This window comes from Gadus macrocephalus, chromosome 17 (assembly GCF_031168955.1).
Source record: "Gadus macrocephalus chromosome 17, ASM3116895v1".
NCBI classification, from domain to species: Eukaryota; Metazoa; Chordata; class Actinopteri; order Gadiformes; family Gadidae; genus Gadus; species Gadus macrocephalus.
In genome coordinates, this window is record NC_082398.1 from 12361412 (window position 1) to 12373852 (window position 12441).

The 12441-nt window shown below is 48.8% G+C and overlaps 1 protein-coding gene across 1 annotated transcript in view; it reads right to left on the reverse strand.

Moving 5' to 3' along the window:
* Positions 1-11836, reverse strand: part of arsj (arylsulfatase family, member J) — an 11936-nt gene extending 100 nt beyond the window's left edge. The window contains exons 1-2 of the mRNA XM_060077083.1: positions 10697-11836; positions 1-2000 (exon numbers count right to left, since the gene is read on the reverse strand). The exon at positions 1-2000 is cut by the window's left edge and continues 100 nt beyond it. Of these exons, the coding sequence (XP_059933066.1) occupies positions 608-2000; positions 10697-11013 (1710 nt within the window). The 5' untranslated portion in view covers positions 11014-11836 and the 3' untranslated portion in view covers positions 1-607. The remainder of the gene's footprint in view (positions 2001-10696) is intronic.
* Between the last annotated feature and the right edge of the window lie 605 nt (positions 11837-12441).

The window sequence follows — 12441 nt, forward strand, 5'->3', positions numbered from 1 at the left end:
AACATCCTCCTTGTTTCACTATAATTTCACAAGTATCGGGGGTTACTAGTATGCAGGCAGAACATGCTTGCAAACCCTTGAAGAAAAATCATATAAACTATCCCATCAGATAAAGATATCCATTTCAACAAGCCCATTATCCACAATTACTTCACGATAAAACTATGTTTTCTTTAATTTATTTTATAAAGTTTAAAATGGTTCTCTATACTCTCGCGTATAATCCACTAAGCAATCAGAAAGTTCTGACAAGTTCAAGCATGCAACCAAACCTAGGAAAATAAACACTCTTTGTGAGGAAAATAAAAATCTCAGGAGCCCTAACCTTGAAAGTTTGAGGTCTTGGTTGTGTTTTGGCAGTACAGTAGTGTTGGAACAAGTGGGACCCCTCCTATGTTTTAATTTAAGCCATTCAATAACGGTCCATTGAAAACAAGTCCTACGGTGTGTACAAATAACCATTGAAAACCAGCAACAAAAACAAACAACCCCCCCAAAAAACGACTTGACGATTATCCCACAATACAGGATGTGTGTCGATCCCTGAGCACGCCAAAGGAAAAGTCATTCACAGTTACTGGAGAGGAAAGGGAGGAGGTGGACGAGACTAATCGGCCATCCTCCTTACCTTCCCTTTCTTTGTTTTCTTCCACGGTCTAGTTTTGGCCAGGTGGTTGGTGAGCAGTCCGTTGACCCCCGCTTCCTCCGAGTCCACCGCCTTCTCCTCTTCATACCACGGCCCCCACACCCCTCCGTTGTACTGGGGGTTCGACCGCAAGTCTTTGGCCGGGTAGCGCACCGGCACGGCCGTCCGGTTGTACTGCGCCAGCCGCATCAGCATCTTCTTGACGATGACCGGGTATCGCTGGGACAGGTCGCTCCTCTCGTACGGGTCGGCCGTGATGTTGAACAGCCACACCGACTTCCCGCGGTCCCAGTTCACCCGTTCGTTGTGCCAGCGCTTGGTCAGCATCTGGTTGGAGAAGGTCTGCGGTGGCACCCAGTCGCTGTAGCCCGGGTTCCCCGTCAGCAGCTTCCAGTGGCCCACGCGCAGGGCCGCCCGGATGGCTGTGTTCCACAGGCCATAGCCCGCCTTCCACGAGCCGTTCTTGGCCTTCACGTACATGGGGTCAATGTTGTGCAGGATGTCCTGTCGGGGGCAGCGGCGCCCCTCGCTGATGGACTCCCACACGTCGTAGCCGTCTAGGTTCATGTCCTCGTCCAGCGTGCCCTCGCCCAGGGTCACAAGGGTGGGGAACCAGTCCGTGATGTGGATCAACGCCCGGCACTTGGTCCTCTTTTTGACCAGCAGCGGGCTGTGGACGAAGCCCACCGCCCTGATGCCCCCCTCCCAGTAGGTGGCCTTGCTGCCCCGTAGGGGCCAATTGCTGCCCCCGACCAAGGGCTGACCGCCATTGTCCGAGGAGTACACCAGCACCGTGTTGTCGTAGTAGCCGTAGCGCTTCAGTGCTAGCGTGAGGTTGTGCACCGCCTCGTCCAGACAGGACACCATGGCGGCGTACTTGCGGCGGTAGATGTTGGGGATGCTCTTGTAGCGCTCCAGGTAGCGTTCGGGGACCTGCAGGGGCGAGTGGACCGCCTGGTACGCCATGTAGAGGAAGAGCGGGCGGCGGGGGTCGTGGTTCTCCAGGATGCTCACCGCCTTCTGGGTGTACATCAGGGTGGAGTAGAGGCCGCGGTCCTGCTCCCAGGCCGCCTCCTCGCCCTCGTGGAGGTCGTAGCCGCACATGCCCGCGCCCTCGCACTTGTAGTGGCTGTAGTAGTCGCCGCTGCCCAGCAGCGAGCCGAAGAAGGTGTCAAAGCCCCGCTGGGTGGGCATGCAGCCCCGCTTGTAGAAGCCCAGGTGCCACTTGCCCACCATGTGCGTGTCGTAGCCGGCCGCCTTCAGCTTCTGGGGCAGCGTGACGTTCTCCAGGGGAAGGCAGTTGGGCTGGGTGGCGCGGATGATGGAGTGCTGGAGGCCCGTGTGGATCTGGTACCTGGGGACACAGAGCCAGTCATTGGTCAATGGCCGGCAGGACACAGAGAGGAGGAAAATCCTGAATACACAGAAAACATTTGTTGGAATTGGTGAAGCGAAAAGAATGTCAAGCTGAAATTGAAATTCTTATTATATCATAATAATATAGTGCTATGTCTAATACTACACCCTCAAATCATATCCAATATCGACTGCAGGACTTACAAACGTACCATTACGTTGACAATGTAAGCTGGCATCATTAGGAAATGTTCTTTCTAGAAGGACCAAACTGAAAATAGAGCTTTGCTTGTTCCATGCTTACGATGCCCAAAAGGCCATGACTCACCGCAAAACAGGCAGAGATCGGGAAGTCGGCAATTTCTGTATAAATGTATTCATCCAATTCAGACGTGCTACTGTATGCCTTCCTAATATAATAAGCCCAATGCAATTCACAGCCTTTTCTGGTAATCTACTTGAAATGCAGCCAATGGAAGTTTCTAAAGTGATTAAATTAGGTTATTTCTTTCCTTGCACGACAAAAGAGCCTTTTCATAAGCCCTATACCGTTAAACAGTTGCATCACATAAATGGGGGATGCTGCCCGTGCAGATCAACGGATGATACCTGATTCAATCCGGTGTGTAATTACAATGGGATCGGTTCAAGGAAAACAGTTTAAGACCGAATAAGGCAGGGAGACCAGGAGTGCTCCACGCATTAGCTGGTTGTATCCAACCCTTGGTCTGCACTGGAATAAAATGAGGCTGTTCAAGGATACTATGTGTAATGGAATCTAGTTGTTGGGATGGAAGAGGAAGATATGCCATGTAAAACCAGCCAGGGAACAGATCTGAATCGATTAGTGGACGATTCCATTAGACGTTTGCACGATTTGTCAACCGACCAGTACATTCAATCATCCTCACTGCTTCACTCGGGTTCAAAACATAAGTTGGAGTTTTTGGTTGTTTGTTCGTCATTTTCTTTTCGATTTGTCCTGTAAATTGCATAAATTGCTGATTCATTCGTAGCGAATAAATAACAGAACTGCGTGAAGTTCCGTAGATGTAGATTATTATTATTATTATTATTATTAACGATGGACAGGGGCTGTCCATCGTTAATACATCATCTACCATATCCTATACTTCTGAGACACGTTAGGGGAACTGGAGGAAAATAAAACCCCTGAAATCTGAAAAAACAACTGTAATCAATTCCCAGAATTGACAGACTAGATTCCAACAGGCTATGCTAGGGAACAAAACCATAGTTTTGATGCCAAGTCTTATTTAGGATGTTCAGTTTTGGCTCCAACGTAAGGTGACTTGGAAATCTCAGGGAGTTACTGCACTGAGAATAAAAAAGAAGGTTACCGCTGCCTCTGACTTCATTTCTGTCCCGACATTACAATTTGCTGGCTCTGAAACAAAGGAACCAACTGCCATCCGCTGGACGTCCCATCTGGGAATAGCACTGCTTCTCCTACCTGCCCCACCACCCCTGTCTCAGAAACACATCACATATACTCAACACACCCGCTTCTTAACCTCTCCTCTAATGCTCCCTCCTTCTCTTGGGGCTCGCCATGAAGTCTTAGCTGTCAGTGGCTGACAGCTAGCTTAGTCCATGAGCTAGTGGATGTCTAGCCCAGCCTGCTAGGGTTTGTTCAGGGTTTTCCTCCACCGGAGTGTTCCATTGGAGTCTCACCAGAGGGCCGTCTGCCGCCAACCTTCAGCCCCGCTCCATTTCCCACTGTGCGTTGCGCTCACCAGTTGGCTAACACAAGCGCTACAACAGCTAGCCCAGGTATGCGCAGCTTTCCCCATTTAACTAAATCCTTCAAGTCAAATTCATGATGCAACAAATCATGTTGTATGTATGTTCTGTATTTATTTGACTCAGTGTGTGTTAGACGTACACCAATCCTACACAAACGACATGAAACATATCCATCAGCACCGAACATACAAAATACTTCTGCCAACCAAATGAGTGGTGAAGCTACACACAAATGGCAGTTGGCTCCGTGATGTCAGCCATCGAGGAAGTGTTACAGTTCAAGGAGACCGCAACGAGACCTCCGAGATAGGGAACATCCAATCTGTGGACACGCTGACACACTGGAATGTTGTTTGAGGTTTGGCTTTTTTTCTTAAGTGGAACTGGCAGGTTTTCTTAAGTGAAATAATTCACCGCGAGTAGTTTGACACAACATTATCCCGTCAAGACAGATGTTCAGCTGACCCCGTTGCTTCTAGACGAATGTGGAACATCAGACACGCCAGTTTGAGTTATTAGGTATGAAGATGTGATAGTTAAAATATGCATGTACGGTAGTGTAATGGCATGAGGCTACAGACATAACAAATTGTCATGAAGAGGTCCACTTGACCAATGATGGAGAGGAATGAGACGGAGGGAAGAGAGGAAAGTGAAGGACTGAAAAAAACACAGCACAGACTCAGGGAGACAGAGAGTATGTGTTTGTTAGCTGGAGACCAGACAGCAAAAGGATCATTCATTTAACCCTGAGAGGAGTGTGCACTAAACGGGTAATTGCTCCCTCCCTGGATGAGTCCCTGTGGCTCAGTACAGGGCGTCCTCACAACATATGGAAGTAGTACACACATCGAGGACCCCACCATGTTAACTCTTCCCTTCATTGTCCTACTCCATGTGCCTATTATTTCAATAATCGCCGGCCAGGGTCTTACATTAGATCAGATAAATACAAATTGCAGAGTTGGCTTCAAGAACAAATTAGATCTGGGTAAACCACACCACTTGGCAGACACACGTCTACACAAGCATTTTGAAATCAACCAAGGGCAATCTTGTGTGGTTGCGAGTGATTCCCAGGGACAAAAACGTTTTTTTCAATGCAGCAAAAAATGCTGTTGCAAGTATATTCCTCGAGATGGCTGGTGGGTGGGTGGGGTTGCGGGCGGTGGCGGTTTCTGGACAGCTCTATTCAGCCCCTGCCTTTGAGCCTCGAGGTCAACGGGTTCAGAGTACAACACAAGACAGCAGCAGTGGCTGATGGGAACCATTATGCCTGTGTGGTTGTGTGGTTGTGTGCGTCTCTCAGAGTGTGTTTCATTGGCGTCAGGGGGACCTCTCATCGCTCGTAGGGGGTCCCGGGGAGCGGCGGGGAGGGTGGTGGTGGGGGGTCGGGAGGGTGCCCCCTTACAAAGCCAGCCGACTGAGGCATACAGGAGGGCCTGTTGTTCAGCGCAGTTATGCGATACACATGCGGCGCTAATAGCTAATAGAGGAATGCGAACAACAGCAGACCTAAGAGGGAACATCTGCCTGGTGGGTTGGCCTTATCTACAGCCTCCACCGAGGCGGAATTAGCCTGGAATTAGCCTCCATTAGCATTTATTGAACCTCCGCTTAAGGTTTAATTTTAGGCTCCTGCTGGCTGTTTGTGGCTCTGTTTCTTGTGGGTGAATAAAAAGCTGAGTTTGCGAGATAAATTGAGATGCGGACGGGCGCACTGATGGTGGTTGCTTTTCCTGTTGTAGTTTATGAAGGACGAGCAGAACTACCCACAGGGAAGAGTTTGACCCTCCAGGGTTGTGTCAAAGGTGTGACCAATTTAACATTTCTCTGAACAACTTGTCCTTTGGAAAGATGACAGCCTATTTATATATTTAAATTCGCTACACATATATTCGCTACGCATACATACATACATCAATAAATCAAGATCATGAATTAAAATCCACCTGTGTTCAATTTGCTGTACAAAATAAGATGCAACCCTACACTCCTAACTAGCTGACTAGCTAGCTTACAAAGACAGTGGACGAAAGCCATAGCATCACAGCGGCCTGCAGTGGTGATTTTGAAGCGTGTCTTTTTTTTTGGTCGGGATTTTGAAGTGTGTCTGTTTACAGCAACAGACCCATAGCTCCTCTTCCCTCTTTGGTTGAAGGATGGGCCCCAGCAGTCCTGCTGGCTCCTGGTGTTCAAAGAACAAGAGGTCACAGCTGTGTAGCGGGGGAGAGAAGGGACTGTGAACCCTGAACGGATCAAGTCCAACGGGGCTGGTCTTAATGTGGAGACTGGTACGAGAGCGGTACAAGCTGGAACACAGGGGTCTCCTGTGACATGGAGTGGTTGTGTGCATGTGGTTGTGTTTGTCCGATTTTCAAGAGATTACCAACGATAGGCCTTCAGATGACGGCAGTTACAACAACCCTCCACCCATCAGTCCCCTTGTCCAATCCAGTTGATATATAGACCCGCTCTTAAAACAAAAAAAAAACATTCCAGGCCTGCATAGGTAGGTGGGCCCCTGGGAGTCACCGACTTCCCATTCTCCAGCCTCAACAAGGGGTTTTTACCACCGGTTTTCAAGGCAAAAGTGTGCATGGATTTGATTGCACCCAGGGCCATGTGAAAAAGAAACCGACCTGCCAGCTGCATTGTGAACTCTGGATTTAACGATCCGTCTGACAGCCGGACTGGTTGATTCAAAAGATATTCCTCGGAAATGTTAGTATAAACAACCCGACCAAAAGCCAGAGAGCAACCAATGGCCCACAACATTCAATTAAATGAGGATATCTTTTTTTTTTGGTTGTTATCTCAGCCACTCAAGCCCTAGGACTGCTGCTCACCCCCAGCCTGGGCCAGCCTGTGTGCGTCTGTGAACTGCCCTGCTCCACATCCTCCTCCTCGACACCTGGCTTGAGTTAACCGCCCCCCCGTCCTCCCTTCTCCTCGTCTAATCCGAGTCAGCCTTGGAGAGAGAGCCGTGCGGACCACTGGCTCCACCGCCGCCCACCCCATACCCAGCCCCAGCTCTCCGCAGGACTCTCCCTCTGAACTCCTCATCCCTCCCTACCCTCTCCACCAATCAAGTCTTTCCCTACTCACTCATCATCAGAGATGCAGCGGAGATTCACCTTGCACACATGATGAAGCACGCGTACCCCCTCCACCGGCCCCCGGACCACCTCAACCGTAGGAATGGTCTCCAAGGCCTCCGTCATCGATCTTCTCCGTCCTGTCATCCGACCAGCGTGACGCCAGTGAGCAGTGAGCGAAGAGAAGGGCTCCGAGGGGGGGAGCAAGAGAAGTTACAAGTTTCAATAAAGCACAACGGGCTACTGGTCTGTGAGGGGCCTGCAGTGGAGGGAGGGCCCCCCAGGATGACGGCGTAATGCACACACAGATAACAGAGTGGATAGTCTTGAAGACAGACGTTATTGGGAGGGGGGGAATAGCAAGGAATATTAGTTCCTTTGAGAGCGACCTCTACTCCGCGGCAGGTCAGTAAAAAGAAGGAGGAGTGGATTTGATTGTGGCCGTTTCGGATGGTGAAGTGGTAGAAAACGCTGTTTGTGGCACTTTGGGTGAAGACTGGAGGAAGGGTGAATGGGGTATGACGAGGAGAACGTAAAAGAGGAATAAAGCGTTTTTAAATGATATAGAAATACAAAATATTACATTAAGACTGCACATTGTAGACTCGTCTGATGCCAGCTATTGTCAACTAGTTGCAGTGTAAATGAACCTGAATCCATCACTGCTAGTGTGTTTGAGGTAAGGCAGGATAGAGCAGGGTTTTGGCTCTGTGTTGTCAATAACCCATTTTTTGTGTGTTCATTATGCATGAGGCCTGTCAAAGAGGCTTCATTGTGGATTTGTCTGGACAGGTACATTACCCGGTTCCCTAAGGCATTCACACTTTTGGGACGAGTGTGTGTGTGTGTGTGTGTGTGTGTGTGTGTGTGTGTGTGTGTGTGTGTGTGTGTGTGTGTGTGTGTGTGTGTGTGTGTGTGTGTGTGTGTGTACATGGTGACTATAATGTTGTGGACCAGTGGTAGAAGAGCTTTACCTCTTCCTCTCTGACACGGCTGTATTTTGTACTTTTCTAAGTCAATGGCCACAAAAACAAAGCGTCTGTCTCTGGACTCCAGGAACCCGGTGGGTGTGAACATGAGGGGGCTGACAATCCTTCAAGCAGATCATCTCCAGGGCTTTGGGGAGAGGGTCTAATCTGTTTAGCACAGCACACCGAAGGTGGAGAAGGTGGAACAGAGAGTGTGTGTGTGTGTGTGTGTGTGTGTGTGTGTGTGTGTGTGTGTGTGTGTGTGTGTGTGTGAGTGAGAGTGTGCTTGCGTGCGTGTGTGCCTGTGTGTGACTGTGAGTAGGTGTCATCATCCACACACTCCACCACTGTGCATGTGTGTGTGTGTGAGAGAGAGAGAGAGAGAGAGAGAGAGAGAGAGAGAGAGAGAGAGAGAGAGAGAGAGAGAGAGAGAGAGAGAGAGAGAGAGAGAGAGAGAGAGAGAGAGAGAGAGAGAGAGAGAGAGAGAGAGAGAGAGAGAGAGACAGAGAGGGGTAGTCTGGTGGTTAGGGTGGTTGACTCACACGATATGACGTTCGGCATTTGATCCCCAAAATCTGCAGCATTCTTGGGCAAGAAGCCTAAGCTACCTGGTCATTCAATACATGAGGATTAACTGTAAAGCGCTTTGGATAAACGCATCTAAAAAAGTTAGCAGATTCTCCATTGGTGAATCGGTATTGTGTGCTGTGGATACGTTTTCAAAATCAAGGACAAAAATGGCCCCTAAGCACAGTAAATCACCACATTCTCCCCATCGACAACAGTAATGAGGATATTTTACTTGTGTCATTCGGTCAAAGACAAGAATGTTAAAGAGTGTTTCTGATCCGTTGGGGGGGGGGCACACCAAAGGCATCTGCATGATGTATGTGCACCTTAAAAGTCACTGTGTAAGACGAATGGGGCTTGAGGAGGGCAAGGGTTCATGGGGTCATCGTGTAACTGTCAGAGGGGGAACCTTCCGGGTTCACAGGGTAAAGGTGTCCCCTAAACGACGCAATCCAAGCATCTGGACCTTGCTAATAAGTACAAGCCAAGCTTACAACTTGAAAATCGTACAAAATCGTCCAAAAGCATACGTGGTGGAGTTTGACAGTCTCACATTGCGCGTTTGAAACAAACAGACACTTGGAATAAAGTGGAGAAGGGGGAAATCATAGAAGTGGCCCTTCGCACTGTGGGTGTGTGTCACGTGGCGTTAACTCACCCGTCCGCCCTCAGTAGTGTTTATAAGAACCTGTCAGCTCCCCTGAGCACACAGTGGCCATTTATGAAACAAGACAACCTGTCCTTCAGGGCGGACATTTGGACAGAACAAACCGCGTACCGCGGGGGAGTATAGTTATTCTTTACGACGGGGTTTGGTATAAAAAAAGAAAAAGAAAATAGAGTTATTTGATTACATAAAAAGGCCAGGCACGTGGCCGAGGGGGGAGGTGCGGGTGGTTGCCATGCCGACGGAACCAAACGCCTGGAAGGCAACGAAGAAAACGACGCTACACTTTTACCCTTGAAGCGGCTTTGTAAATGACCTCGTAAAAATACACAACTTTTTGCAGTCCACAAAATCCACTACGGGCCGACACAGTTTACCTTCAAACTTGTGGTAGATGCATGGTGACCTCTTCACATGCATTTCAACATGTGTCAAATAAGTGTGAAGAGCAGAATAGTACAATGATCAAGTGTTTCAGCGACATACTGTAACAGAACAGAGAGTGATGCTCAACAAACAACCTGATTCATATAAAACTGGTGTAAGATTTACCATCAGTCTGACTTGGCTCTCTCTCTCTCTCACTCCCCCCCCCCCTCTCTCTCCCACCCCCCGTCCCTCTCTCTCTCTCTCTCTCTCTCTCTCTCTCTCTCTCTCTCTCTCTCTCTCTCTCTCTCTCTCTCTCTCTCTCTCTCTCTCTCTCTCTCTCTCTCTCTCTCTCTCTCTCTCTCATATGCACTACTGTTACGGTGAATGGATCCTATCTGGTAGGTGAGGCCGTCGTGTGTTTCCCAGCACAGATCTCCACGTGCGCTAATCACACTTTCGAGAAGAGACATCTTAACACACATCAATCCAGAGCCAGGAGGTGGCTCATTTCACAGCGGGGAACACGATATCGACGCACCGATCCTCACCCATTAAGCCCTGACCCTTAAACCCAGGGAGGCCTTCCTGATGCCGGGCAAAACCAGCCCCCGTTCCCACCCCCTGCCTCCCTGAACCAGGGCTGCATGCCCAGGGAGAAGAGGGAACTGCTGATGTGAAACATGAGTGAACCGACTACAAAGTGGAAAGCCATAAGAGACGAGACCAACCCACATCCCTCCCCAACTCATCACTCAGCCGGGCTGTTTAATACCCAGACCATCGTCTCCCCGGGAGAGACGGCTGCCAAGGCGATAGCCCCGCCCTCCACTTTTGCAAACGCTTCAATAAATTGGGGTGGAATTTGCGACCTTTGCGTTTCATGGTCACAAAGTAACCACACCAGCACACACAACATGGGGCTAATTAGAGGAGGACGGGAAGGGGTTAGTAAAAAAAAGTTGTACGAGTCATGTTTTGAAGATGTCCGCCTTTTGATGTGTGCATCAATCATACACTATTCAATTCGTGAATTTAAAAAAGTATTTGCTCAAAGTATTAGCTAAATGTGTAGTCATCATCTGAATTACTCATGCTGCATGCATGCATACACGCAGGCACACATGCACACACACGCACACATTCACATACGCACACACACTCGCACACACACACACACACACACACACACACACACACACACACACACACACACACACACACACACACACACACACACACACACACACACACACACCTGCCAGTCATCAGTTGGCTCCTGGACGGGCTGCAGAGCGGCTGGACGTAGTAGTTCTCCAGCTTTACCCCCTCAGCAGCCAGCCTGTCCAAGGTGGGGGTCTTGATCTCCGACCCGTGGTACCCCACATCTCGGAAGCCCTGATCGTCCACCAGGATGAAGATGATGTGTGGCTGCGTGCTCGGTTTATCAAGTTCGTTCTCTCGGTTGTTCTGGGAATGGCCGTTCCAGTTCTCCCATGACATCTGCTGGTGACAGCGCGTGCGCGCTACGTGCACGAACAGCATGTGGAACAACAGCCACAGGGTGCACAACATTTTGAGCCAGGTTGACGCGCGCAAGAGAAAAAATCATAAGGTCCGTGACGTTACCACCTCGCGAGCAGATACAGTGATGGTGCCTTGAACCGTTGCGCACGCCGCAACGTCGCCAAAGCGCACGATGACGTTGATAGGGCTGTTCATCTTTCTTCGGTCACCGTAGCGTTTGGAAAATAATCGGTTCACTCTTCATTCATTCTCCACTGACAGCGTTATGCGATTACGCGGTCGTGCAGAGGCGAAACAGGGTCGAAAGGTCCACGTGGAAGTTACACATGAACACGAAATAAAAAGTTCAAGTAGTTATGCTTCACCTCTATGGATTTGAAGATCTTGAAGTATTATCCGAATATATAAGACATTTCCAAATCAAACCGACACAGACGGAAGTTCCCAGAGGCTTCACTCCGTTTACTTCTTCACTTGTTGTGCAGCTTTCATGAAATGGACGTTTGTCGAAATATAGCTCATGAATACAAATCGTTTGAGATCTCAATGCGTACCTGCATATTACACTTCATACACGACTGAAGACGGGTCTCCACTGTGCAGCGGCAGGAGGATCCATCCCTGTACACAGCACTGTTCCTCCGAGGCAGTCGACTGAGGACTGAAAGAACAGCCAGTCCTCACAGATGGTTTAATACCAACCGCGGAGGCAGGTCCATGTGTGTGTGAGCTCTCGCTCTCTCTCTCTCTCTCTCTCTCTCTCTCTCTCTCTCTCTCTCTCTCTCTCTCTCTCTCTCTCTCTCTCTCTCTCTCTCTCTCTCTCTCTCTCTCTCTCTCTCTCTCTCTCTCTCTCTCTCTCTCTCTCTCTCTCTCTCTTTGCACAGACACAACAGCACTAGTTCTGTACAGTATATTTCATGTATTATTATATTCTTATATATATATATATATATATATATATATATATATATATATATATATATATAAAATGTACAGTGTCAAGTAGATTGTGTTGTTGCCATGTTTGACTCCCAGACTAAAGGTGGGCAGCACTGCAGAGAAGAAGACACTTAATGCATACGTGCACCTTAAAGGGATACGAGATAGTTTTTTTTTTGGAAATCTTCAGTTATCGTCCAACAGCGATATACCTCTGGGTACAATGGGCCATATTTCTGGGGTTCCAGTGTAGCCAGATAACGGATATATGGGCCAAGACTTCCTCCTCCATGCACCGGTCCTGGTCTACAGTCCAGTTAGCAACTTTAGACACAAGAAAGGAGTTTGAGTTGATAAACAATGTCTGAGACAGGATCGTTTTACAAGTAGCCAGCCTATGTTTAAGATATTAAGAGAATTAAAATCGTCGTCAGGCGATAGCCGATGGGTTCCGTCATTGTTGCTCTCCACCAACCAAAGCCTGCTCCAACGTGATTGGTCAATACTACTCAAACTACAAATGGACTGCCAACCGAT